Here is a 27,060-nt window from a genome sequence, read left to right on the forward strand (position 1 = left end):
CAGAGTCCTCCTGGATATTCAAACATCCTGGAGAAGTTGCACACATTAATTAAGCCTCATAGACTTGACCAGGGCATTCTTTCCTGAAGCAGCCAGAAGTTCTAGCAAATAGGTATAATTCTTTGGACTTGGTCCACTCATTCCAGTAATGGGTGGGGTAGGAGGACAAGGTCTCTGGAATAGCCAAGTCATTGTCAGGCAGCAGTCAGGAGAGGACAACTACCTTGGTGGCTGGGGTCCTGAAAAGTATACATGCCTTATCCCTCCCCTTCAAGGTACCAGGGAGATTCCCTCTGCCAGTCTCACTGTATGAGATTTAGCTGGGGTGCTTTTTGCTTAGGTCTGTATCTATGGTGGCATCTTAGGTAATGGGAAAGGAGAGACCTGAAGGTGGGTGAGGGGTAGGAAGTGAGAAGAACAAAAGCCAACTGGGAAGGCTGCACATGTTCCCCTAGTCTGGCTTTGACAGGACAGCTCCCCCAGCCAAATGTAATGGGTGGGTGAAGAGCTTCTTCCCTTGAGCACCAAGCTGTCTCCCCAACATGGGGTCTGTGCATTTCCTCCTTAGCACTAAAAGGTCCCACAGAGCAGCTAAGAGAAGATCTTCCTCCACAAAGTGTCAACAAAATTATACATTTGATCAAAGAACCCACATTTCAGCCAATGATCATGTGTCGCCATCTTGTTCATCTGGACCCTCTAAAACAGAGTCTTGCCCATGGTAGGAGTTACTGTAAATATTTCTATATTCGTGTATAGAGATAGTTCTTTGAATTGGATGGTAAAAAGATCATCAAAGTCAAGGACATGTACTAAGTGCCCTAAAATAGCTCCCAATACTAGCCCAGACATAGGTCCTCTTACAGGGGAGGTCGAATGGTGTGTATGGTCCTTCATCATCATCTTCATCATCCTCTTCCTCTTCATCATTCTCGTTGTTGTCATTGTCCTCATTCTCATTCTCTGTCTCGTTACCAGCTTCAGCAACAACATCATCCCTCCGAGTCCCATTCACGCCTCTGTCTGGGCCACTGCTGGGTCCTGTCCCATTCTCCACGGTGTGCTTAATTGGTATTTTGATGGCCACCTCAGATTCTCCATTGGCATAGGCCCTACTGTTTATGAGTCTTTGCCTCTGGAAAGAGAAAGTCACATTCTTACCACAGTCAGAGGGACTGTAGATCCTTACAACTAGAACACCAGCTATTAGGACATTTTTCAGGCTGTGATAGGGAGATGCTTCCAGAAGACTCTTCAGTGAAGTCTTAAGGGATTCCTCAAAGTAATAAGCAACTCAGACAACCTCCTTCTGGGAGGAAGGATTCACCTGTTATGACCCACAGGAGTTTGAAAATCCCTTTAGAGGAAATATTGTATCTCTCCAACATGTCCTTCTTTTCTATCAGCATTCTTGATCCCTGGGCACTACACTATTATCTTTCTTCTCTGGACTGCAGGAATCACTTGGTCCATATATGAGAAAGCCACACAAATGTGTTTGGACTAGTGTATCAATAAGGCTGTCACTTCAGAAAAAGGGATACACAGAAAAATTCAGGTCAGAGACTATATTACTTTAAAGTAAGGCAAGCTTGATTTAGCAACTGCTTTTGTGAAGTTCACATCAGAGGGTTCTACCCATATGTAAGATGAAAAGAAATAGGTAGGTAGAGAGGATAGGAGAGTTTTTCTATATAACTGTGAGCCTGATCATGTCTTTCAACACGTGGGAGGAAGAGCAAGAAATAGGATGTACAGCTGGCTCCATAAGCAAAGATGTTGGGAAATAGCTGAGGAATATTATTGTGTTCAGTGCTGAGTTTGGTATTTCTGTTTTCAGAGTGAGAAACTTCCTCCCCTTCCCAAAGTCTCCCACCCCTGTCCAGTGGCAAACACAGAATTTCCCAGATACCTCATTGATCAACATGCGACTGGCCATGGAGAGGCGGGTCTTGGGGGGAAAGTGGCTGGTGATCATGATTCGAAGTCCAGCCTCAGAGAAAGAAAGCTGGTGAGGGTAGGCTGACAGCAACTCATCTACCATGATCACAGACGCTTTGCGGTGGAAATTGGCTAGGGAAATTAAAAACAAAAAGTAAAGATAACATTGAGGCTAGGAGCAGGAAAGAGATATTTATGTAGTCTTCTTTCCCTTCCTTTTCTCCCCTTCTCCCTCCTTCCCGCCCCCACTCCCTCCTATCTACTCATTTATTCATCTGTCCATCCATCCTATCATCTACCCCTCTATCCTTCCTTCCATCTACCCAATCATCCATCCATTCATCCATCTACCCACCCATCCTCCCTCCCTCCCTTCCTCCCTCCCTCCCTGCCTCCCTCCCTTCCTTCCTTCCTTCCTTCATCCATCCTTCCATCCATCCATCCATCTATCCATGCATCCGTGCATCCATCCTGCCATCTAACCATCCAACCACTCATCCATCTGGCCATCCATCCAAGGAAAACTGTAGTGGGCAGACTCTAGAGAAGAGTCAAACTCTTCTTTGCATGAGGCTCACTGATACAGCTTGTTTGAAATGACCTGAAACAATTTAAGTATCACTCACTGGCACAGTAAAAATAAGTGATAACCTAAGAGAATTCCTCTGTGTCTTCAAAGGATTTTTTTCTCCACCAATCAGTCCTGGGGCACAGGAAAGATCCCAATAATATTTAGTAACCCTTTATGCCTTTCAAATGTCAACAATGTTCAATGTCCTGAGCTGTTAAAAGCTATAGAACTGACTTTAATGCCCAGTGCAGGCCTTAGTGGAGAAACGCGCACACTGCTGTAGCCCAGTCTATGAGCAGGGCTGACAGACAGGGGTAGGTGGCTGAGCTGGCCACATTACAGAGGGCCAAGGCCCAGCGGGGCCCAAATCGGTACACAAGATTTGTTGACAGGACTGATAAAAAAGTTTTACCAAGGCCCAAGTTCCCTCTCTGTGAACATGTGATATAAGCACACCACTCACAGGTACCTGGCCACACACCTGGTCCTCACTCCTGTTTTCCAAGCCACTAAACCATGAAATGATGTCTGGAAACACTGACTAATATGAGGTAGCTCTTTTTGGTTCCCTAAGAGTATTCCTTTTATGGTTAAAAACCATCCAGAAGAGAGGAGATTAAATCCTTATGTGGGATGGCACTGAATACTCTTAAGTCTTTTGTTAAACATAACTAGAAGAGTATATCACATAATCAATTTTATTTTCCTTTTTTAAAATGTCTTTGTAATGTTTTATTTATTTTTGAGAAAGAGAGAGCGTGAGCAGGGGAGGGTCAGAGAGAGAGGGAGACATAGGATCCGAAGACAGGCTCCAGGCTCTGAGTTGTCAGCACAGAGCCCAACATGGGGCTCCAACCCACGAACCGTGAGATCATGACCTGAGCCGAACCCAGGCGCTCAACGAATGAGCCACCCAAGTGCCCCACATAATCGATTTTCAAATTCAAATAATTACCCACAGATTTCAAACTCAGACATATATTTGAAAATAACATATATTTTCTAATTTCTTTTTTGTTTTTCCTACAAAGCAACCATATGGGACCAAGAAGAAATAAACCCACATGTTTTTTGGAGAAAGTTAAAAGAAATTAAGTGAAACAAAAAAAAAAACCACATTCTAAGGCAAAAGTAAATGATAATTTTCTGTGTTCCTCTAAGAAAGAATATTATTAGGGAGCACTATCTTAGTTCTTTTAGTATATCAACTGCTTAATGAGAATGTATTGAATATAAGAATTGCTTTGAAAAAAGTGGGGGGTAATTTGCCATGTTATTTTGCAGCTTGGAAACTGAGATAATGTAGCCTGAAAGAGAATTTGGATATAATAGTATACTAACAACAATGATCACAAATGGGGTATTTTACATTCTTTATCTCCTCTACTTGTTAAAAAGTCATCCCCATTTTGCAGAAGAGAAAATCATGGCCCACTTCACAGTCACACAGCCAAAATGTGAGTCAATACCTCAAACCACACTCCCTCTCCCAGTCTTCTCTTTTTTACAGTCCTCTCCTAATTCCTCCTCCCCCTTGTCACTCCCAGCATATGTTTTGCTCAAGAACTTCACAAAGCTTTCTCAGGCGGGCTCATCACCAGGTATGACTGCCTCAGGATGCAGCCAAAGGGAGGCGGGGGGACCAGACCCTTCTCTCCTTCAGTCTGCTCTGGGACAGGCAGCCATCCCACCAAGCCCGCCATAGCGCCCCAGGAAGACTCTCAGGACTCCCTCTTGGACTGAGGCTCCACTCGGTTACCTTTCTTGAGTAGCACCACAGTTGCGTCACAATTACTGCTGTCATCGATTTCCGCATTGTTGGCTAAGCCGTTGACCATGTTTCCAGTACCTTTCGTTCTTCTTTCAAAGCACTGATGGATGCAAGCGTTATATCTGAACAAAGTAACGAGCAGAAGGGGTCTGTCAGTTTTTGCTGTTCCCCCACTGCCCACCCCCCCCATCTGCTGTTCTGCACTGCTCCCAGTCTAGGTGTGGTGTTATCATTGTTATTATTTTGTCCTTCCGTTTTCCCTGCAGAAAATGTTACCTGTCCTATTTTCCAACTTAAGGATCTATGGTAAGTGAAAATAAAACCAACATTACATAAGTCAATAGAGACACACTGCTTTCTTTGCAACTTCTTCAAGGTCAATGGAGGTACCCCAGGATTGAGATCCTCTGCCCACAGTCTGTGAATGGAAGGGCCACCATGAGGCTCAGTGGTATGGGCAAGGTCTACCTTCTCTTGGCCATGTCTCCAGGACTCTTTGCTGTCAGGGACCGACTCAGCGGGGGAAGGAACAGGTGTCACACCTACGCTGCTACCCAGTGTGTCACAGTCTGCGTGTTACAGGCTGGCTGGCACTCTAGGTCTCTGTCTGTGTTTGGTTTTCTAAAATCACAGGTTGGGATCCTGTGAATCTCTCTTAATGCTGGGCTATTGGGGTGCCTGGGTGGCTCAGTTGGTTAAGCATCCAACTTTGGTTCAGGTCATGATCTCATGGTTCATGAGTTCAAGCCCCGTGAACTCTCAAGCTGTTAGCTCAGAGCCTGAAGCCTGCTTCAGATTCTGTGTCTCCCTTTCTCTCTGCCCCTTTCCCATTCACACTCTGTCTCTCTGTCTCTGTCTGTCTCTCTCTCTCAAAAAAGAGAAATATTAAAAAAAATTTTTTAAGGTTGGAGCAACCAATTATAATGAGTGGGATTTATTCGGATTCTGATTTTTTAAAATTTTTATTTATTTCTAGGAGAGAGAGAGAGAGACAGCGTGAGCAGGGGAGGGTCAGAGAGAGAGGGAGACACAGACTCTGAAATAGGCCCCAGGCTCTGAGCTGGCAGTCAGCACAGAGCCCGACGCGGGGCTCGAACCCACAAACCGCGAGATCATGACCTAAGCGAAAGTCGGATGCTTAACCAACTAAGCCACCCAGGCGCCCCTGGATTCTGATTTTTTAAAGTTTATGAGATTAAAAGAAACCTGTAAAAATTGACATTCAAGAGATCATTAAAAGTTTGAACATTGATTTGGTATTTAATTACACTAAAGAAGTAGCATTAATGTTGGGTATGATAATGACGTGGTGATATCCTTTTAGAGATGTATACTGAAATTTTTATAGATGAACTGGTGTGCTGTCTGGTGCTTCAAATCATGTGGAGGAAAGGAAAAGGATGGGTGGATGGGGTGTGGGCTACTGGCCATCAGGGCTGGTGATGAGCATGGGGAGGGGCTATTCTGTTAGCTTTTATAAATATTCAAATTCTTCTTTAAAATTTAAAAAAATTTTTAATGTTTACTTATTTTTAGAGAGAAAGAGAGAGAGCAGGGGAGGGGCAGAGCTAGAGGGAGACACAGAATCTGAAGAAGGCTCCAGGTTCTGAGCTGTCATCACAGAGCTTGATACAGGGCTCAAACCCATGAACTGCAAGATCATCACCCAAGCTGAAGTTGGATGCTTAAGTGACTGAGCCACCCAGAGGCCCCTAAATATTCAAATTATTCTTAATGAAAAGTTCTCCCCATTTTGTAAACTCAAGAAGAATGTCTTGCCCTACTGATAGAGTTATGGGGGACAGGCAATATTTCTGTCATCAGAATCCACAGAAATACCAACTTGCAGTACAACTGTGTGTTACACATTTATTTGGATTTGGATAACAAAGTAACAACACTATGTATAGTATTGTTATGAGAGCTTTCTTGAAACAAGATAGTGGTTAATAACTTAACTATGCTGTCACATTGCATCCTTACAAACAACCTTTGTGGTAGGAGGCATTATGCATCCTGTTTTGGAAGAAGGAAACAGATTCAAGATGGCTGAATGACTTGGCCAAGGTCTTACTGCTGGCAAATGGTGGGTGGAAGCTGTGACCAGGCAGAGCTGAATGTGACACCCTTGATTTCAATCACCAAACTACACTGCCTCACCTGGGGGCCAAATCCTAAAGAAGGAACTCAGATATGTATAGAAATCAATCTTCACTAAGGCCAACTATGCCTCATGCTCCCTTAAGATTTCTATCTACTTGGCCTAAACTTAAATTGATTTTTGACCTTCACACAGAATGTTCAAAGTCATCCCCCCAGGGGGCAGCTGACAACTCTAATATATGCTGTTTTTAACTGATGCTACTCAGTTTTATGTTTTTAATTGAATGTTTTAAATTTTGTGCCTGCACCCTGAAGCTATTTTATTGTGGAGTGTGCAATTTTATAAATCAGATTTTGTAAAACCCAATGATTAAAGCCTCTGGTTGCAGATGGGGATGGCTAAAGAGCAGAGATTTCAATTTAGAACTTGGGACCAGAATTGATGCAGAAAATTCTGTGAGCACAGTAGCTGCCATTCCCCATTTTATTTGTATCCTGCTGGTTTGAGCAGCTGGAAGGTTGGTAAAGTTGAGGCATCAGCAGAAACACACCTCATTAGCTTTTACACCGGGCATAGTTTGGGGGCAAGGAGAGAGACTGTTTACAGTGTTATCTTAATGTCCACAAGCCCTGCCAGTAACTCATGGGATTTATGATGGCTCGGTATGGGGGTGCAGGGGTCACACGATGCATGCTAGCAAAATTCCTCAATCTTTCTTCCCTTTAGACCAGCTCTGGTGTAAGCCCTCCTTATTCTGTGAAGCCCCTAGTGAATGTACAATAGGACATGCTGTCATCTAAATTCAGATTCAAAACCCAAGATCCATGTTGGGCACAGAGCAGTCAATGCTTCTGGAATAAATGACTGATTCACCTTTTCAAAGGGGAAGAAAAAGACTCTTGACTCTTTGGGAACTCGAACTTAGAGACTTAAAAAGTTTTTTAAAAAGGGGTGAAATAATCAATTTAAAAAACACTGAAAGAAGATGTGTGCATTGTTGAGGCTTCCTCATAGTGACCCTGATTCCCTAATGGTTTTGCTATTTAAGAGGAGGAGCAAGATGGTTTCAAAGACTTTTCCTTTGGAGTCTAGAAACTCTAGAAGGCCTGTGGGCCAACTCCGATTTTTGTGGAAGCCCATTAATTGGTATTTTTAAATGGAAGGTGATGAGTCATAAAAGCACCTGATTTCTTTGTCAGTTATTCCATGGTACCTCCACACCAGCATACTCTAGAAATATGCTCTTCTAGTAACAAGACCCAGGTATCAAGACAGCTCCTGAGGTGAAGGCTGAACGCTATATTGAGTGGATCGACAGCAGACTGCTTACAGCCCACACTGAACATTAGCTAAGCCAGTTCCTACCTTTATTGTCCATGTGATGTTAGTCAATGGCCAGACTGATTTCTCAAAACATGTCTCTCAGACACTAGTGGCCAGAATTAATTTTTCTCAGACCTCAATAGCAAAGACAACTTGACATGTCAAATTCTAGACTACTACCTGATTTATCCAAACTGGCAATTGCTGATTGTGTTCTACTTTCATGCCCCTGAGAAGTAGTCACATACGCTGGGGGAAGTATGGGTTAATTTAGAATGAAAGAAACAGTTCCCAGGGGGTTCAGTAGCTGCAGCATGAAATGTCTCTGCATTATTCATAAGTTTCTTATCTCAATGATACTTGGCAAAAAGATGAACCAGCAGGTTCACAGCCATGGTGCTTACATTTTACCTTAGAGTAAGGGAAACACCAGCAATTTAATTCTTGATACAAAGAGTAAGATACCCAGGCTCCAGGGGGAAAATGAACATATGAAGTGGTGGTTTTAAAATACATCAGCAAATTCTTTGACACTCCTCCTTTCAATAGGTGAAGCAGATCCCTTGAGTGCGGGCTAGGCTTACTTCTAATAAACAGAATATGACAGAAGTGACAGTATGACTTGTGAGACCAGATTATAAAAGGCACGGGGGCCCTTCTTGCTCTCTCTCTTGACTCACCTGTTCCCTTGTTGTGGAGACACACAACCAACCCCAAAGAGAGGCCCATGTGCTGAGGAACTGAGGACTCCAGCCAACAGACGCTATCAGTTCACCCGCCAATAGTGCAAGTGTGCCATTTTCCATTCCTAGTTAAGTAGATGACAGCCACCCCAGCCAACCTTCTAACCGCAATCTCAAGGAAAACTCTGATTTAGAACTCCCCACTTAAGTACCCCTGGACACCTAATTCAGAAGCCGTAATGAGATAACACATCCTTCTAGTTTTAAGCCACCACATTTTGGGGTCATTTGTTACCCAGTAATAGATGACTAATGCAATATGAATAATGAAGTCTGCAGATTTTTGATTCATGGTTTTAGCCATCTCTTAATTAGCTCTGGTTCCATCTTTATCAACCTATATAGAAGCATAACTTAGTGAGTTTTACCCCCTTTCCTGTTATAAAAGAGAGTGAAAAACAGCCAAAAGAGCCAAAAGCTAGGTTGCCAGGCCTTAAAGAGGGTGCAAGGGTTTCAGAGATCTCTCATGTTAAATACTAAAGATTTGATTTTGTCATCACATAGCGGTTGGAAGAGTCTTTGCACTAATCAAAACTGCAGTGATTCACAGCAGGTTGCTGAGGGAACCATTGAGTCCATGACAGACCGCATCGAAAGCTGGCCATCTATCTGCCCTCCCCTCCATTCCCCTTTCCACACTATCCCATAATGCTAAATGTGGGAAACAGTTTTGGAAAAGAAAACCAAGAAGACATTTTACTTACTTCATGATGACAATGTAGACAAGATACATCAGCACGAGGACTAAGGACTCCCACCTGTGTAAAATCAAGAATGGCTTGTTAAAGGAAGTCATCACAGGCAGGCATGCAATACACCAGCCTGTCTCTGAAAATCCATGTGACACAAATGGCAGTTAAACCAGGTGAGCAAGGCAAGATGAAGTGAATGTGTGTACTGGTACAAATATTTCCTGGTCTGTAGATATTTCTACGCTGCATACAGCTTTCAATGCACTTTCTTTTCCTTCTCTACTTAAAAGGAAAATGCTCCTTCCCCTGTCATTCGCTCACCCAGAAGAGTTCTGTGAGAGCACTGAGTCTACCATAATATTGCTGAATATAGGCCTGTATTTATATATCTGTCCACAGCTTAATCATTCACTAAAACTATTCGGATGCATTTACAAAGGGCAAACTAAAGGAATTGACAGGAGTGTCAGTGGATACAGAGGAGTAAGGCAAACAGAGAGAAAGAGAGACGTGGTAGTGGGGAGAGGGAGGAGGGAGAGAGAGAGAAGGAGAATGGGGGAGAGATAGTGGGAGAGGGGAGAGAAGGGGGAGAGAGAGAGATAGAATGAGGGAGAGAAAGAGGGAGAAGGAAAAGGCAGAGGGGGGGGAGGGGCAGAGAGGGAGAAGGAGGGAGAGGGAGAGAGATAAAACCCAGGCAGGGAAGATGCCAGCAGGAAGGGTAAGAATGGACAAGTGGAAAACGGTCAAGAGAAAGAAAGAAAAAAATAATGAGCCCCCTGGAATGTACCTTGAGCTTCTGATCATTCGGATACTCCTACTTTCTTCATTTTAGTAACTTCCAGTTAAAAAATCAGGGAATTTTATTTCTAGGTTCCCCTTTAGCTGTATAATTGAGGGAGGAATTCTGGTTATGAGAAGAGGTTACTGGAGAATGGTCTATGAAGAAATTCTAGTTCACACCTTTCCTTCCAGTTTTTCTTCTCAGTAAAGCTCCATGTCTAAGAATTGACCCTCGGGGGTACCTTGTTGGCTCAGGAGGTTAAGTGTACAACTCTTGGTTTCAGCTCAGGTCATGATCTCACAGTTTCATGAGATTGAGCCCTGCATTGGGCTCTGAGCTGGCAGCTCAGATTTTAGATTCTGTGTCTCCCTCTCTCTCTGACCCTACGCTACTCATGCTTGGTCTCTCACCATCTCTCAAAAAAGAATAAACATTAAAGAAACATTTAAAAAAAAGAGTGCTCTTGTTTCAAAATAAACACAACTGAAATTAGTTCCCTTTTGAGGATTCAGGATGAATTGGTTACCTCCCTTGAAATTGCTGGGACATGATGGAATGTTCTACAACAAGGAGTGGAATTTATTATTTAGTATTACTGAAATTTTACTGTGGTCTGGTTCATACAGGTTGAAGAACCTGCTGTTAAAGGGAGAAATCAGCTCCTAGACACACATTTTCCACAAAACAAATGCCTGTTTTGGCTGGGTATGAAATATGTCCAGTATTTTTGATGGACGGTGAAAAACACCTTGAAGTTCAATGTATTTTGCATTTAAATGAGGAGCTGAGATCCCTGGAAGTCCTGGAGCAGTTATGGGTCAGCAGTGTAGACTTTAATTTCTCAGGCTCACTCATGTAAAAAATGTTCTCCGTCAGCCCATCCACATAATAGCAGTAATTATGTAATGGGCAGCAGTCTGGGGATGATGCTCCGGGGCCATGAGCCTCCTTGTTCTTCCTCGCAGCTACTCCCGTGCATGGGTTCTGATTCTAACCCAGCCCAGGCTGGAAAAAAGCGTGCTGGGGGAATTTGCGCCTCATTCATCCATGGCCTTCCTATCTCTTTACTCATGTGAGAGCCTTGCTGCTGAGGCCGAGGGTCTGAGGACCTCAGAATCTGGGCCCTTCAGAGCAGGCCCAGGGTTCTAGCCCAGAACCCGGGGTTCTAACCTCCTAACATCTGTAGGAGATTTGACCTCTGAAATGCAGAGGACATGGTCTCTCTGTCTCTTGCTCCATACCATCTGAAATATCCTAAAAGACACGTTAAAAAGGTGTTTATTTATTTTTGAGGGGAGGGGTGGAGGGGGGAGATAGAGAATCCCAAGCAGGCTTCACGCTGTCAGCACAGAACAGAGCCCAACACGGGGCTCAAACTCACAAACTGCAAGATCGTGACCTGCGTGGAAATCAAGAGTTGGATGCTTAACATACTGAGCCACTCAGGCGCCACTATCCTAAAAGACATTCTGAGGGTGAGGACCAAAACTGGCTGGTCATGAAACCTGCCTTTGCCAGCAAAACCAGGCAGGTGTAGAAAGAGCTCTCTCTAAGAAAAACCAACAGTAAACCACCCGTGGATATCCTTTGTAAGGTTTTCTGTACACACACACACACATACAAATAAAAACAAAAAAACAAAACAAACAAAACAAACAAAAAAACCCAGCAGAAAAATTGCTGAGATCAACTGTGACCATAACTTGTCTTTTTTTGGCAGCATTGTTAGCTAAGAGCAGCAACAGTGAGCAACTCTTTTTTTTTTTTTTTTTGCAGATATGTAGGTTTTTTATTAGTAGATTTTACAAATATACAGGGAAAATTAGATTCATATTTATATGTAAAATTCATATTTATAAAAACAGTATTTTATTTTTTAATTTTTTAAAATGTTCATTTTTAAGGAGACAGAGTGCAAGTGGGGGAGGGACAGAGAGAGAGAAGAAGATACAGAATCTGAAGCAGGCCCTAGGTCTGAGCTGTCAACATAGAGCCCAACACAGGGCTGTAACTCAATGAACCATGAGATCGGGTCCTGATCCGAAGCCTACTTTTAACTAGCTAAGCCACCCAGGTGCCCCAAAATCGCAGTATCTTAATTACAAATAATCCCAGTTGTCTCTAGGTAAAATTGAAATTCAGAGGTATAGCTATTTACAGGTTTTTGTTTGACCAATATATACGATAATAGTTTCAAGGGACATATTACAGGTCCTCATTCTTGGGAGAATGTAATATATAAGGAATTCACTGCTATGAGTTGATAAAAGCAGTATAAGTAATGTAAGTAATACTACGTACCAAAACATCCCACAGTTTATTTTATTTTTTTTATAGCATATTATTTCTCTATTTCTTCTTTTTTTTTTTTTTACAAATAGTTTATTGTCAAATTAGTTTCCACATAACACTCAGTGCTCATCCCCACAAGTGTCCTCCTCCATGCCCATCCCTCCTCCCCCCCACATCCATCAGTCCTCAGTTTTTGTCAGCATTCAAGAGTCTCTCATGGTTTGCCTCTCTCCCTTTCCCCCACCATTTCCGCCCTTCTTCTCCCCCTTGTTCCTCCGTCAAGTTCCTCCTAATCCTCCTATACGTGCAAACATATGATATTTGTCCTTCTCTGCCTGACTTATTTCGAACACTGAGCAACTCTTAAGTACCTACTGTTTGCTAAAGCAAAGTGGTGGTTGTGCTAAACGTGCCATCAGTTTGAGATTATCTTTCTAAGTTTTCTTGTTCTGTACTTAAGGACATGGGGAAAAGAGGTCACCACTCTACTTGGCAACCACATCCAGGCAGATCCCATGAGGAGGTTCTCCTTGACCTCTGACCTCTGACCTGAGACATCTTAATCCCGGTTAGCCTGCTCATCACAGTTTCCCAAAGAAGACCTCCTTATTTTTTATGGGCTGATATAAAGATTACATGTCTTAAAGGAAGTTCTTCTAGCTGTCTTCTCCTTGCTCCTCCTGAACAGAGGAGAGAGCAAGTTGGCAAAAGTATACTTTTGAAAAGTATACAATGAGACAACTTTCTGTGCCATGCCCAAATTCTGAATATCAGAGATAGCCTAAGACAAAGAAATGCCACTCTGACAAAGAGCCAGCTGAAGGCTCATTTTGCTGAAGGCTCATCCTTAGCTTTAAATAATATCATGAGGGGCGCCTGGGTGGCTCAGTCGGTTAATCATCCAACTTCCACTCAGGTCATGATCTCCTCGTTCATGAGTTTGAACCCCGCGTTGGGCTCTGTGCTGACAGCTCAGAGCCTGAAGCCTGCTTCAGATTCTGTGTCTTCTTCCCTCCCTCTCTCTCTCAAATATAAATAAACTTAAAAATATATATATATATTATGAAAGTTGTCTACCTACCTTCTTACAGTGCCACACTTACCTATCCCTAAAAAGCTATTTCACATTATTCTATATCTACAGATCAAATATTTGGGGGAAAAAAAAACCACGTAACAGGAATGCACAACATACCCAATTTCTATTTCTATTCGAAACATATTTGGCTTGCCTCGAACCCACCTGAAAAATGGGATTTGGATAGTTGGCCCAAAAGCACATGTTCCCATATATTTAATTTGGTTACAGTTTTGTATCTATCAAAAAAATCACTGATTTTTCATCCATCTAGATAATCTTGAATATCAGGCAGAACTTTAATGGGTTAAGGATAATGGAAGTGTCTCCATCTCTAGTTCCTAAGATTTATGTGGTATTTGGAATATGCTAACGTGGTTTGGACATAATTTGAAAAGATTAGTCAAATCTTAACCACCACCTAGCAAGTGGCTGACAGCAAAAAGGCACAGCTAAGTCATGTCATCTAACCCAGCAGATAAAGACAATGAAGTATTAGCATCCCAAATGGAAGGTCACCATCCCAGCCCAGGGAAAAGGTCTCTGCTCTGTGAAAGCTGATTTAGTTTCTTTGTTGCAGTCAAAGGGGTCCCAAGAAACGCTAGTTGTTCTAAGCTGCCATGTCATTCCTCTTTCTTTCCTAAACCTTGACTCTGGTCTTCAATATATTTGGCTCTGTAACACAGCAAGGAGAAATTGGAAAGGAAAAAGAGGTACTTACCAGGAAACTTGTTCATCATAAATGAACTGTAAAAAAGAAAAAAAAAAGAACAATTAGACATATACACAGATGCAAAATCTGCATGCACATGCACGCTTTATGACTGCACATTGTCCAACCCATGTAGCTGGTTTGGTGGAAATTAGGCTGGGGCTGGCCTGGAACACGACGAATCTGCGGATGAGCTTCCTTTTGTGCTGGTTCAATCTGCAGCTAATGTTAGTGGCAGGATGTGGTGTTGGCAGACCAGGGTGGCATGGTGAGGAGGGGAAAAGCAGCAGGTGATCCCATCCCACCTGGCAATTTCTGTCCAACAGTGCAGTGAGAGGGACGCACGACCACCGAGCTGTGCAGAACAAGGTGCACTGTAGAATTTTAGATCCAGAAGGGGATTGGGGAAGCCTGGCAGGTGCCTGCAAACATTAGCCACTTGTAGGCCACCTGTCAGATGTCTGCATGCCCCTGTGCTCTCTGTAGTACCTTTAAGCTTTTACGCAAGCACTTGGACTTCTATGTACTCAATATTTTTCTTTCAGTGGACCTATTTTCTTTAGTTTGTTTCCTTAAAAGAATTTACTTTCAAAGGAAACTCTGCATCAAAACCAGAAGTAGAGAATCAGCATTGCTTGCTACCAGGTGCAGATGGTGAAAAATAAATACAGGGACAACAGTGATTGAAAGTCCCAGCTGGGTACTGTGGGCTGCCCATGCCCTGGGCCATGGGCTTGCCCTTTTGTTAAAGGAGATTAGCAAGATTCAGAGGCAGTGGGAAGACATACAAGTGCCAAATGGAGATTTGGCTCTGATCAGGTAGGATCCAAAAGGAATACACAACAAAACTGAATTCATTTAAGTCCTAGCCCATATTTCATTCTAAATCATTTTAGGGGGAGAAGTGGCATAATCCTGGCCCTTTGATTTATATGGGGAAACGAAGCCACAGAGAACACGAGGAATTACCTTGAGGGGGCATAGAGTTTGTTCTAGAACTCAGGCCTGGCTTTTAAATCTTCTTTCCATGACACATTTATGTGCCCAGATGGCACACTGTTGAAAACAAGTGGGAATGCCTATATTTTAGTCAACCAGGAAGCCAAGGTTGCTTCATAGCTTGCTCCTTCCACTGTCACCAAATATAACTGCTCCGGGTACGATCATCTCTGAGCGGGTGGCCCTCTGGAGACTCTAAGGCAGAAACATCTGGGTGCCAAGTGTCAGTACTGCACGGATTTGGTAAAGTCAACAAATGACACAGAAATCGCTTCCATCCCCAGAGATCAGAATGACCATCAGTTGTGAGAGAGGCTGAGAAAATCACACAGATGAGCAAGTACAGCTCAGAAGGCACATGAAAGGACCTCTCTCCAATTATCCTGAAGGCACAAAGAGAAGATGAGAAGAAAGGGTCCCCGCTAGTTGTAGCTCACACTTCCTGACAGGACAGTGACAAAGACATTGTCTTCAGCAGCTTTGTGATTCTTGTTATCAGATTCAACAGGTACATTTGGATGGAAATGTCAAACCAGAATGGGAAGAGAATTAAAGAGATAAAGGAAACCATTCCGTGATCCATGCTGGATGGTATGCGATCCATCCCCTGGAAGGCGTTCCCAGACCCTTTTGTATCATCACAGCTTAAAAAAAATTTTGTCAGGAAATCATGGAACAGAACAAACAATTTAAGTTGGAAAGCGTTTCTATTAATTGAAGTTAATTCAGTATCAGTCTTGAACAGCACGCTGGAGCAATCAATTCACTGCTACTTAAGAGAGCAGGAGACATAAGTAAAGAGTTTATTATAGTGCCAATTTAATTTCTGTGTATCAGGAAAAGCAGGCAATACTGTATAATATAAAAGCAGCTATAATATAAAAGAAGCCCTTATTCTATGCCATCTGACTGGCAGGTGGGGGCATAGATCAGTATGTCTTTAATGATTGATTATTTCAGTGATTAGAGGGGAAAAATCAGAACAGTTTGAATTGTACAAAGGATCCCAAAGTGAGAATGGAATTTACAGAGGACACAATAAATCAGGGAATACTGGGATCTGGACTAGACACACAATTAGGAAGCATCAATATTCCAAAGTTGAGGTAGTGGCTGTGCCCAGGGAAGTTGGGGGTGGGAATGTGATTGAGGGAGGCAGGCCAGGAAAGAGATATGCCCATGGCCTCCTTACAAGTACTAACAAATGGTGGTGACCTGGGAAAACTCCAAATAACTGGTGAGAGATGCCCCATCACTGACCACTGAGAGCCAGGAGCCCTTAGCTTACCTGTGGCTAATGAGCAAACACGGTCTGGGTTTTATCTGACTTCTTTAAGAAGATTGGGTGGGAGAATGAGAGGATTAAAAAAAATAGTAAAAGAGCTTTCCCCCTGAAATCAGGAACATGACAGGGATGTCCACTCTCACCACTGTTGTTTGACATAGTTCTGGAAGTCCTAGCATCAGCCATCAGACAACAAATGGAAATAAAAAAAACATTAGAATTGGCAAAGAAGAAGTCAAACTTTTCACTTTTCACAGATGACATGATACTCTACATGGAGCACCTGACAGACTCCACCAGAAGCCTACTAGAACAGATCCATGAATTCAGCAAAGTCGCAGAGTACAAAATCAACATACAGAAATCAGTTGCATTTTTATACACCAATAATGAAGCAACAGAAAGAGAAATCAAGAAACTGATCCCATTCATAACTGCACAAGACCCATGAAATACAGAGGAATAAACCTAACCAAAGATGTGAAAGATCTGTATGATGAAAACTATGGAAGACTTATGAAGGAAATTGAAGAAGACACACAAAAAAATGGAAAAACATTCCATGCTCATGGATTGATAGAATAAATATTGTTAAAATGTCATTCCTACCCAAAGCAATCTACACATTTAATGCAATCCCAATCAAAATTGCACCAACATTCTTCTCAAAGCTAGAATAAACTATCCTAAAATTTGTTTGGAACCACAAAACACCCCAAATAGCCAAAGTAATATGGAAGAAGAAAACCAAAACAGGAGGCATTACCATCCCAGACTTTAGCCTCTACTACAAAGCTGTAACCATCAAGACAGCATGGTATTGGCACAAAAACAGACACATAGACCAATGGAATAGAATAGAGAACCCAGAATTGGACTCACACATGTATGGCCAATTAATCTCTGACAAACCAGGAAAGAGTATCCAATGGAAAAAAGACTGCCTCGTTAATAGATGGTGCTGGGAGAACTCAAAATGGATAAAGGACCTGAATGTGAGACAGGAAACCATCAAAACCCTAGAGAAAAAAGCCGGAAACATCCTCCTTGACCTCAACCACAGCAATTTCTTACTCAACACATCCCCAAAGGCAAGGGAATCAAGAGCAAAAATAAACTACTGGGACCTCATCAAGATAAAAAGCTTCTGCTTTTTATTTACTTCCTCAGGCAAAGGAAACAATCAACAAAACTAATAGGCAACCTACAGAATGGGAAAGGATAGGTGCAAATGACATATCAGGTAAAGGGCTAGTACCCAAAATCTATATAAGGAACTCACCAAACTCCAACCCCCCCCCCAAATAATAATAATCCAGGGAAGAAATGGACAGAAGACATGAACAGACACTTCTCCAAAGAGGACATCCAGATGGCCAACAGACACATGAAACGATGCTCAGTGTCCCTCATCATCAGGGAAATACAAATCAAAACCACACTGAGCTACCACATCACGCCAGTCGGAGTTGCTAAAATGGACAAATCAGGAGACTATAGATGCTGATGAGGATGTGGAGAAACAGCACCCTCCTTCACTGTTGGTGGGAATACAAACTGGTGCAGCCCCTCTGGAAAACAGTGTGGAGGTTCNCAAGAGTGTTATGCTAAGGGAAATAAGTCAGGCAGAGAAGGACAGATACCATATGTTTTCACTCATAAGTGGAACAGGAGAAACTTAACATAGGACCATGGGGGAGGGGAAGGGGGAAAAATAGTGGGGAGAGGGAGGGAGGAAAACCATGAGAGACTCTTGAATACTGAGGACAAACTGAGGGCTGATGGGGGTGGGAGAGAGGGGAAAGGGGGTGATGGGCATGGAGGAGGGCACTTTTTGGGATGAGTACTGGGTGTTATATGGAAACCAACTTGAAAACAAACAAACACAAACATAAAAAATAAAATAAAAAATAGAAAAAAGAAAGAATTTCAGATGAAGGAACACGTGAATAGAATAAAAGTATTTTCACAAGTTCAGAAAGAAGGGGTCTATGTCAATGTAGATAAAAAATTCAATCAAATATCAAAAAAAATGGTAAAATGGAGAAAAGGAACTCAAAGTCAGGCCTGTAAGAAAACCTATAAGGAAACAGGAAAGGAGGCAGACGGTGAGTTATGAATGCCTCTAGGCCTTGCCGGTAGCCTCGGGATGAGGCTGAGCCACGGATCATCACACACTGAGAGGGCTGAAAATGAGGAAACTGGCACTGTTCACAGAATGTTCCTGTGGGAGAGCACGGCACTGGGCCATCCCGAAGCAGTGCTGGAAATTCTTAATGACAAGGACAGGCAACTCTCCCACTTGACACTGCTGATGGGTCCAGAGAACGGATTTGTTACTCCCAACAGTTTTATTTTATATTTTATTCTATTCTATTTTTTCTTAAGGCAAATGCTGCATCTCCCTCTGTATTTCCATGCTCTTTCCATGGCTAAAAGAAGATGGAACAACTGCCCTGCTCCCTTACAGCAGCATTCCTAGGGTAGAAAAAAAACCTGAAATCATTTATATAGGTTTCTGTCAGAAACAAGAAATCAGGCCCCCACTCCCACCCCTTCACCACTAGGTGGTGCTCACGTCCTACCCTTTGCCTGTCCACTCTGCCAGCAAGGAAGTCCGATCAAGTCCACTTCAAGGCTCCATGAAACTTCCTGGTAGGAAGGTTAGCACCTCAAGACAGATGGCTTCCTAAAGAGTCTTCAGCCAATGTCAGGGAGGCAGGATGCGTTCTGATGGGGGACAGGCAGGTTCCTCACTTCATGCCACCACTCAAATCCCAGGCCGCATTACAGTTGAGGGACCTGCTGTGTGGTCTTCAGAACACAGTCAGGTTTTTGAAAATGAGTCTTTCTTGGGAAAGCAGCTCGTTGTGCTTTTCTGGTTGTGTTTGTGCCTGACACTGCAGCCACCCCCAGTGACCACACACAGGTGGCACCTGGGCACCAGGTCTGCGGCACACCGCTGGTCAGGGGACCTGCTCTCTGACCCCAGTGTGATCCATCTAAAGCTACCTTTGGCTTTGCCCTTAAGCTTTCCACGTGTTCCACAGACGAGCTAAATGTGAACACACAGGAGTGGATTTGAGAAAAAAATCCCCACTCTTTTCCTTCGGGCCTCAGAGAGACACAGCTGGGTACCATGGAAACCAGCTTTCAGTCCTGGTGTGTGCTCTAGAGTTCCTCTAAGAGAAACAGGCTTACAGCAAGCAGGCAGGTGAACCCCTGGAGGATAGAGCATCCCAGGGAACTGCAAAGGATGTGGCACCCTCAAGATGGAACAGCAGAGCAAACACGGGCCAGGAATCGCCCAGGTGTGTGGACAGCACACAGCCCGGCTGGCTTCTCAGCAGAGACGCAGGTGGCTGTCCCTACACTGCATGTCAGTCCATGGACTGGCTTACTATAAGCTGTAACCATGGAGCAGAAGCAGCGGTGTTGAAGAACCGAAGATTTCCGCTTGTGTTACAATCACTGGCACCATTAGGATTTTCGGCAGCACCCGGTTTAGGAGAAAATCAACACCACTCTTTCAGGAGACTAAAACCTTGAGAAATCTCTGGAAGCTGCCCCTGCTGCTCTGACTTGTCATTCAACAGGATGGAGACACCCTCAGGAGATGTGCCCAAATGAAGTTCTGGGGGCTTGGGGTGCAGATGGCTCAGCCGACGCCATGGCATTCCTTCTGAGGAGAGGAATCTGATGGAATGTACTGGAAAGCTGCTGTTATGCACTGATATGGTTTATTTACACTCGAAGGCTAAAGAAGAGTTTCGATTCACGATCTCGAGCAGGTGGACAACAGTGGAAGGGGCTGGAGGACGGTAGGAAATAAAGACTATCCAAAGGCAGGGCTTGAGCAAAGCTAGTCATCTCATAGAACTATGCAGGCAGGCTGCCAGGGGAAGGAAAACAGATATGGGGACAGTTAGGATGCAGGGGAAGATAGTTTGCTAAACCAAAAGCGCTAGGTTTTGCTGAGCAAAACCAAACAGAGGCACGTTATCTAGAACTTCCAAGTTGTTGTCCTTATGAAAGAGAAGAGGGTTCTCTGTGTATCCCACAGTCTGGTCCACCCACTTCCCTGCTCTAGGAGCAGATACAAGGAAGATCCGGCTTCCTGGTATACCCAGCATCATTTAGAGCAGGCCCCTCCTCCTCTCAGTGGCAGGGATAATGACACAGGCCACACTTTGTATGATCATAGTTGATTTGTTTAAAGAACTTATCATTTCTCGCATTCATTTCCTGGGAGAATCTGCCAGCTACCATGGTTATTTCTCACTTTGCTAGAAGGGTGGCTGAGATGTAACAGGGGAACCATGAGCATAAGAGCTTCAGTGTTGCTGAACTGGAGAGAGAAGAAGCAGGGAGTTCCTTGCAAGGAAGGGGGCTTGTGAGAAGAAGGGGATGTGAGCCAGAGGGGGAGGACCCTAGAAACCAGTGGAGGGGTAGTGGGGAAGGACAGTCATCAACATGACTGACATATCTTTTCTCTCACAGACAGGACAACATAAAAAGCTTCTGGATCATTTACAGTCAGCTGTCTTAAGGAAGGAATTCCAGGAGAGGGAAGGCAGAAACTATTCCCTTTGGTCTAAAAATATTTAGGAAGCACAGCCGGCACGTGCTTATTCTCTAAGGGCAGATTGCATGGTGGGTGAGGGAAAACGGGATGATTTCAAAGATGAAAAGGCAGATTTTATTGGTGGGGAAATCCAAATTCTTTGCTGGGGTGGCGCAGATGTACCATCTTAAGACACCTCCTCTGGCAAACCTGAGCTATTGCTACTCCCTGACCCTGGGCAAATCCCTAAATTTCTGGTGAAATACAGTTTCGCCATCTGTAAAATGGACTCATGTAATTCACTGGCCACACAGTCATGAGTACTGAACTAGAAATCCTTCATTGACAGACCCAGCACTCAGTCTTGCATTAAGTATTGAGTCTATGCTTGTTAAAACTTAAGGATGGCAGCACCTGGGTTGCTTAGTTGATCAAGTATCCAACTCTTCGTTTTGGCTCAAGTCATGATTTTATGGTTCATGGGTTCGAGCCCCGCATTGGGCTCTGTGTTGATAATGCAGAGCCTGGTTGGGATTCTCTCTCTCCCTCATTCTCTGACCCTCCCTCACTCACTCTGTCTCTCAAAATAAATAAATAAGCTTAAAGTAAAAAAAAAAAAAAAAACAACTCAGGGATGCCTGTGAGAATGTGCATATATTTTGTACAGATGGATTTGCTGTCTACAACTGTGCTACCTGGTATGATAAGTGCTAAGCCACATGTGGCTACATACATAAACTGATTAAATTAAAATTCAGTTCCTTGGTCTCCTTAACTGCATTCCAAGAGCTCAAGAACCACCTATGCCCCATGGCTACACTACTGGACGGTGCTGTCCAATCTATCTCTGGCAGCTGGGTCAGCTGAGTGGTCTCTCTGTGTCCCTATAAAATCCCCTTGGTAGGGGGATTCAGTCAGCCCTGAAGAAGAAGAGAGGGAACCATTAACTTGGGTGGGCCTCGCCCCTCCTACTCAGGCTGCCCGAGGGACCCCCACCTGCTGCCAAGTGCTTACTTGGCCCTACTCCAGGTAGGCGGCACTCCTGACTCTGGATTTGTGAGCCAGGGAAGTGATCTAGAACCTGTGTCTGAGGCCTATCCCCTCTCCCAAGAGGTTTCCCTTCTCTTAATGCTCACAGTCTGCAATCTCAAAGCAGAGACGAAGGGTAAAAATAAAGTAATCTTTTTTAGGGCAGCTGTTAGACCGAGGATGTAATGAATCATTTGCATTTATGTAAATTACACGATTATGTAAATTACAGTAACATTTCAATAAAAGAGACGGGTGGGGCTCGCTGGAACTAGGGGAAAGTAGGGCCAAGGCAGAAAGCTAGCCGCCTGCGCTGGCCGCTGGCCGAGGTTCACCAGGGTGGGACAGAAGCAGCAAGAAGGTCTGTAAGGGTTTGCAGATGCACATAAGGACATGCTCCAGAACCCGGAATGCTTTCAGGACCTCAGAGGGCACACTTCTCTTGCAGAGAGAGACTCAAATCATGGGGCGGGCCTCTGGGCCTCGTGCAGCTTCCCCAGGGCCTGAGGCTTCTCTGCACAGAATGTCACCAGGGCTAGAGGGAGTCGCCTGATGGGGTGGGAAAGGCAGAGAGACACATTCTACATGTTTCTGATATAAAATTATAACTGCTTTTGAGAGTAACACATTCTTAATTTCTTCTGCTTTTTCCCTTCAAGACAATAACAAACTAAGTAGAAAATAGCACAGAGCCAAGGTAGATGAATCCCAAATATCCAAGTGAACCAAGTCCCTCATCTCTAAGTTAACTTTTAAAAAGTTTTTTTGTAATGTTTATTTATTTTTGAGAGAGAGAGAGAGAGAGAGAAAGTAAGTGAGGGAGGGGCAGAGAGAGAGGGAGACACAGAATCCAAAGCAGGCTGCAGGCTCTGAGCTGTCAGGACAGAGCCCAACGTGTGGCTCCAATTCACAGACTGTGAGATTATGACCTGAGCCGATGTTGGATGCTCAACCAACTGAGCCACCCAGACTCTTAGTTAACTGCCTTAAGCCCTTTTGATTTCAGAGTGTACATGCTTGTCTTGTTCCTGTGTGTTTTTGCTTGTTGGCCTTATCCATCTCTCAAACCCACTTCCATTTCAGATGCTTCAGACCCAGGTAATCATGACTGTCCGCACTCTCCTGGTCCAGTGGCACCAACGTCCCAGTGGAAGCTGTCTCTCCTGTTCTCTGGGTCCTGGCCCCCACAGTTTGCCCTTGGGGCTCCTCTGCATGGGTCTGTAAGGCCTCCAACTGGGATGTACAGAGAAACAGCCATCTGGTCCCATTTAGTCCAGACTTGCCTTCTGGGTGAACGAGCTCTTTATTGAATCCCTCCAGGGGACCAGCATTTCTGTCTTCTGAACATTTCAGAACCATAAAAAGGGGGAAGAAGGCAAAAAAAAAACCCTAATAGTTAAAATAAATTGTTTGGATTATTGTTAATTATTTGTGGATAGGAGAAAGGATTTTAAATATAGGAATTTTAAGTGCCCACTGCAGGGTCCCACAGAGAACCCTCATATTATATAAAGAAGGCCAGAGGGAAAGTGATTTTGTTACCATGACATTGAGGGAAACATAGAAAAAGGAGAACAGGAAACCCTGACAAAAGCAGTGTGTGTGAGCAGCAGCCTGGGGCTGGGCCATGGAATGGATTTGGGGACATGGAGAAACCCTTTCTGCTAAGTGCCATGCTCATGTAGAAGACTGTTCTACTCCTTACTCCAGTTTTAAGTCTCATGTGAAAATGACCTGAAAATGAACAGCAATCAGAAATCTAGACAAGTGGGCTGCCATGTTGCCTTGTGTTTGAGAATCTCAAAATCTCCTCTGGATGCGATCACTGCCATGCAGCAGAGGACTTATTCCAAGGAAATGGTGTCCAACTGTATTTGAAGTTGAGTTTCCCAAGTAAGTGTGCATCAGAATCACCTGAGGGGCAGGAAAGATCATGGTCAATGTGCAACTTCCTAGATTCTCCTCCAGAACCTACTGTATTAAAATCTCGGAGTTGTACCTTTTGGTAAGTACGTTAGGTATTTTCAGGGTGCAGGGAAGTTGGCAGAACACCACTAAGAGTCCTAAGAGCCAAGACCAAACCCTGAGGACTCAAGTTTATCTCTGCCATTACTTTCTAACTAGAGAAATGTAATTTTTCTCAAATCAGAAAACTCCAGGCTTGACATCTGGTCTGTGAACACACAGTTTAGACCTTCAGAGAACAGCAGAGAATCACTTGCTTTTGCACCTTGTGGCCAGCCATCTGAGGGAAGTACAGAGCTGCGGCGGCCTGTATTCAGCTGGCTCAGCTCTGTGATTCATGGCCATGCATGGGGCAGATGACTGCTTTGCCCAAAGACCCCGCTCCAGTGGGCTTCACCCACGGTCTAAAGAAGCAAACCACTTTACCTCTTCACACATCATTAGCAACAATTACATTTTTTAAAAAAATCTCAGGCATGTCCAGATAAATCTGACTGAAGACAAGTTACTTCCCATCGAGTCCAGGAGGTGTCTGTACTGAGGACAGAGAAAGAAGCCAATGTGGGCAATTCACTGTCAGAAGCGGAACTGCCAAGCCCGTGCCCTGGGGAGATCTCAGCCTGTGCTTTCTGCCTCATCACCTCGCCTTTCTGGAAATAGTCATCTCTTTCTGAAATTCAGCAAAATATAGAGTTGTATTCATTTATGTCATCCCCAAGCCATGTCTCTTGAAAACAGTAACTTTCAAAAACCATCCTAAATTAGCCTATAGGCAGGTTGAGCAGAGAGTGCACATGATCAATATGGGTTCCTATGTCACAGGACAAAGCTCACTGTGGTGTTTGAGAAATCTGGGCTGTGTGAACAGCAGAATCTTCTAGATTTGGGGTGATTATACCTTTCTCACAGGTGATAATTGAGAATGAGAACACAGAATCCACACATATCCTTAAGTCTACCAACCAGAAGTTCAACAGAAGAGGCATATCTTCAATTCCAACATGGTATAACTGAACCCTCTACTGTTGGGCATGTCTTGAACCTCCCAATGATTAATGGCCTCTGGATGGAGGTTGTAACCCAAGACCTTCACTGTCAGGAACTGCTGTTGGCTGAAGTATCTACTGGTTCCTTGTAGAAAGCCTTATGTTAAAACATCACTTTTACCTTATTTGTATAGGGATACAATTAAATAACCTACAGGTAAGTGCTTTGTAGATAGGCAAGTAAAACCTTCAGTGTATCTATTCCTGTTCTGTAGGTAAGAAAACTAAGAGTTGAAGAGACTTTGATTTCTCCAAGGTCATTAGAGCTAGCAAGAAGGGAGGAGACCACAATTAGGATTCAGATGTCCTAACTTCCATTTCAGTGTCTTTCTGATTTGCCCCTTTTCTTCCAGATGACTTGGCTAAGGGGTCTGGATTTGTCCCCACAGATGATATGGAGCCACAAGGGACTGGCATGCACAGGCAGCTCTGAGGACTGCCTGGGGGTGAGGGGGAGGGTGGGTGGCAGCGATGCTACTGGTTGTAATACTGACCTGCAACGGGCTGTGTTAGTTCAGGCAAAAGACATAAAGAGCCTCAAGTAAAATGGGCTATGAGGACATACTGGGGAGATTTTTACAAGATGAAAGTCTACAGCTATGCCAAATGGATATATGGTGGAATTGAGAGAAAGGTCAACTTAATGTCATTTGCAAGTTGGGTGGCTAAGAGAGAAATAGGGGCTAAAATACTAGAAAGGGGGTCTTGTCCTGGGGAAGTCATCCTAAATTTAGAGGCATGCTGGGTTTGGGACAGGAAGATGTCCAGTACAGAGTGGCTTATCTGTGACTAGACCTTAGAGAGATGCCATTGCTAAGAACATAGTGTGAAGGTGTCTGCACAAGGTGGTAATGGCTATGGGCACTGTCCTGGGAGAGCATACAGAGGCGGAAGTAAGGTTCAAACCCAGGGACACTGACACTGAAGAGAGTTACAGAGGAGCCCATGAGAAAGTGAGAGGCAATCATCAGGGCGTCAAAGGGAAACAGTAGAGAGCTCTCATGGAGCCAGATAACCACAGTCAGTCAACACTCTTATTCTGAGCACCAAACTATCATATTGTGGTTCTGGGTGATCAAAGTAGCTGGAAGAAAGAAAAGCTACCTCCATGCACAGACATCCATTTGCTCATTCATCCTTAGAGACCTTGAATTTGCTCCATGCAGAGGAGCTGCACATAATCCCTAGTGATGAAAAGGATGAGGAAGAGTCAAACAGCAAAGGACTTAGGCGAGGTGTGTCTCACACTTACCACGATGAGTGCGACCACAGACAGCGTGTAGTAAATCGAATCCCTCAGTAGGCACCACGAGGACAGAGCCACAACCTGACGGAAAAGGGGAAAAGACAGTAATAAACAGGCTATTCCATGTGCAAGGAGAAAGCATGGCTCCTGGTGGCTCTGGCTAGTGATAGACTGGAAACACAACCTAGTATTTCTGTCTCTGATTCCAGTCAATCTGCCCAATGATATGAATTTACTAAAGGTCTTCAGGCATTTTCTCTGGGTCTTCTGAAAGGCAGATTTCAAGGCAGGATTAAACCTGCAACAATTTTGTGGTGGAGAGAGAAAACAGGGAGGGAGTCGGGGGGAAGGTAGGAGTGACCCCTGTGAAGGAGAGAGGGAAGGTCAGAGGGATGTGTCCTAGGCTTCTGGGCAGCATGAAGAGGGCTCAGCAAAGCTGACTCAAAGACCTATGTCTCCCAGGAACCCACCAGGCTTGGCATCCCTTAGGCCAAGGGGACAGAGGAGACACCTTCCCTGTGTCCTTGTCAATGCTCTAGTGTCTGCTGCATCCGTACTCCCATATGGAATGAGCCCCAGGCCTGGGCAGTGGGTGCCCTTCAGAAGGCCCTGGACATGCCTAGTCTGCAGCCCCCTTCTCTCACCTCTATTACATGCCTGTCCTTGTTGGCACCTGACTTCTGGTTTGATCAGAATTTTTAAAACACTGATTTGCATATTTATCTAGAGAAAATACTATTCTTGACAGTTGGGTGATATCTCTCTAAGGATAGGATGGCTCTGCTGTGGGATGAGGCCAGGAGACATGTGCTGGGGGATTTGGCAGCCTTGGCCTGCTGTGCCCAGACTTCCTGCAGGAGAAGGAGGCTCCTGGGTGATTCAAAGGAGGGCAATGGAGCCGCAGCTGGGCCGCGGCGC

General features: G+C 44.1%; 1 protein-coding gene and 1 long non-coding RNA gene across 2 annotated transcripts in view; one reads left to right on the forward strand and one right to left on the reverse strand.

The window, feature by feature from the left end:
• The window catches only part of LOC144220072 (uncharacterized), a 32,118-nt gene extending 8,975 nt beyond the window's left edge, over window positions 1-23,143 (forward strand). Inside the window, exon 3 of the long non-coding RNA XR_013331608.1 lies at window positions 22,969-23,143. This is a non-coding gene — a long non-coding RNA (uncharacterized LOC144220072). The remainder of the gene's footprint in view (window positions 1-22,968) is intronic.
• Window positions 1-27,060, reverse strand: part of SLC24A3 (solute carrier family 24 member 3) — a 491,381-nt gene that overhangs the window by 38,855 nt on the left and 425,466 nt on the right. The window contains exons 7-12 of the mRNA XM_077750215.1: window positions 26,149-26,223; window positions 14,018-14,043; window positions 9,158-9,211; window positions 4,272-4,405; window positions 1,913-2,073; window positions 865-1,135 (exon numbers count right to left, since the gene is read on the reverse strand). Coding sequence (XP_077606341.1) covers window positions 865-1,135; window positions 1,913-2,073; window positions 4,272-4,405; window positions 9,158-9,211; window positions 14,018-14,043; window positions 26,149-26,223 — 721 coding nt within the window. The remainder of the gene's footprint in view (window positions 1-864; window positions 1,136-1,912; window positions 2,074-4,271; window positions 4,406-9,157; window positions 9,212-14,017; window positions 14,044-26,148; window positions 26,224-27,060) is intronic.

Source organism: Crocuta crocuta, unplaced genomic scaffold (genome assembly GCF_008692635.1).
Source record: "Crocuta crocuta isolate KB4526 unplaced genomic scaffold, BGI_CrCroc_1.0 scaffold209, whole genome shotgun sequence".
NCBI classification, from domain to species: domain Eukaryota; kingdom Metazoa; phylum Chordata; class Mammalia; order Carnivora; family Hyaenidae; genus Crocuta; species Crocuta crocuta.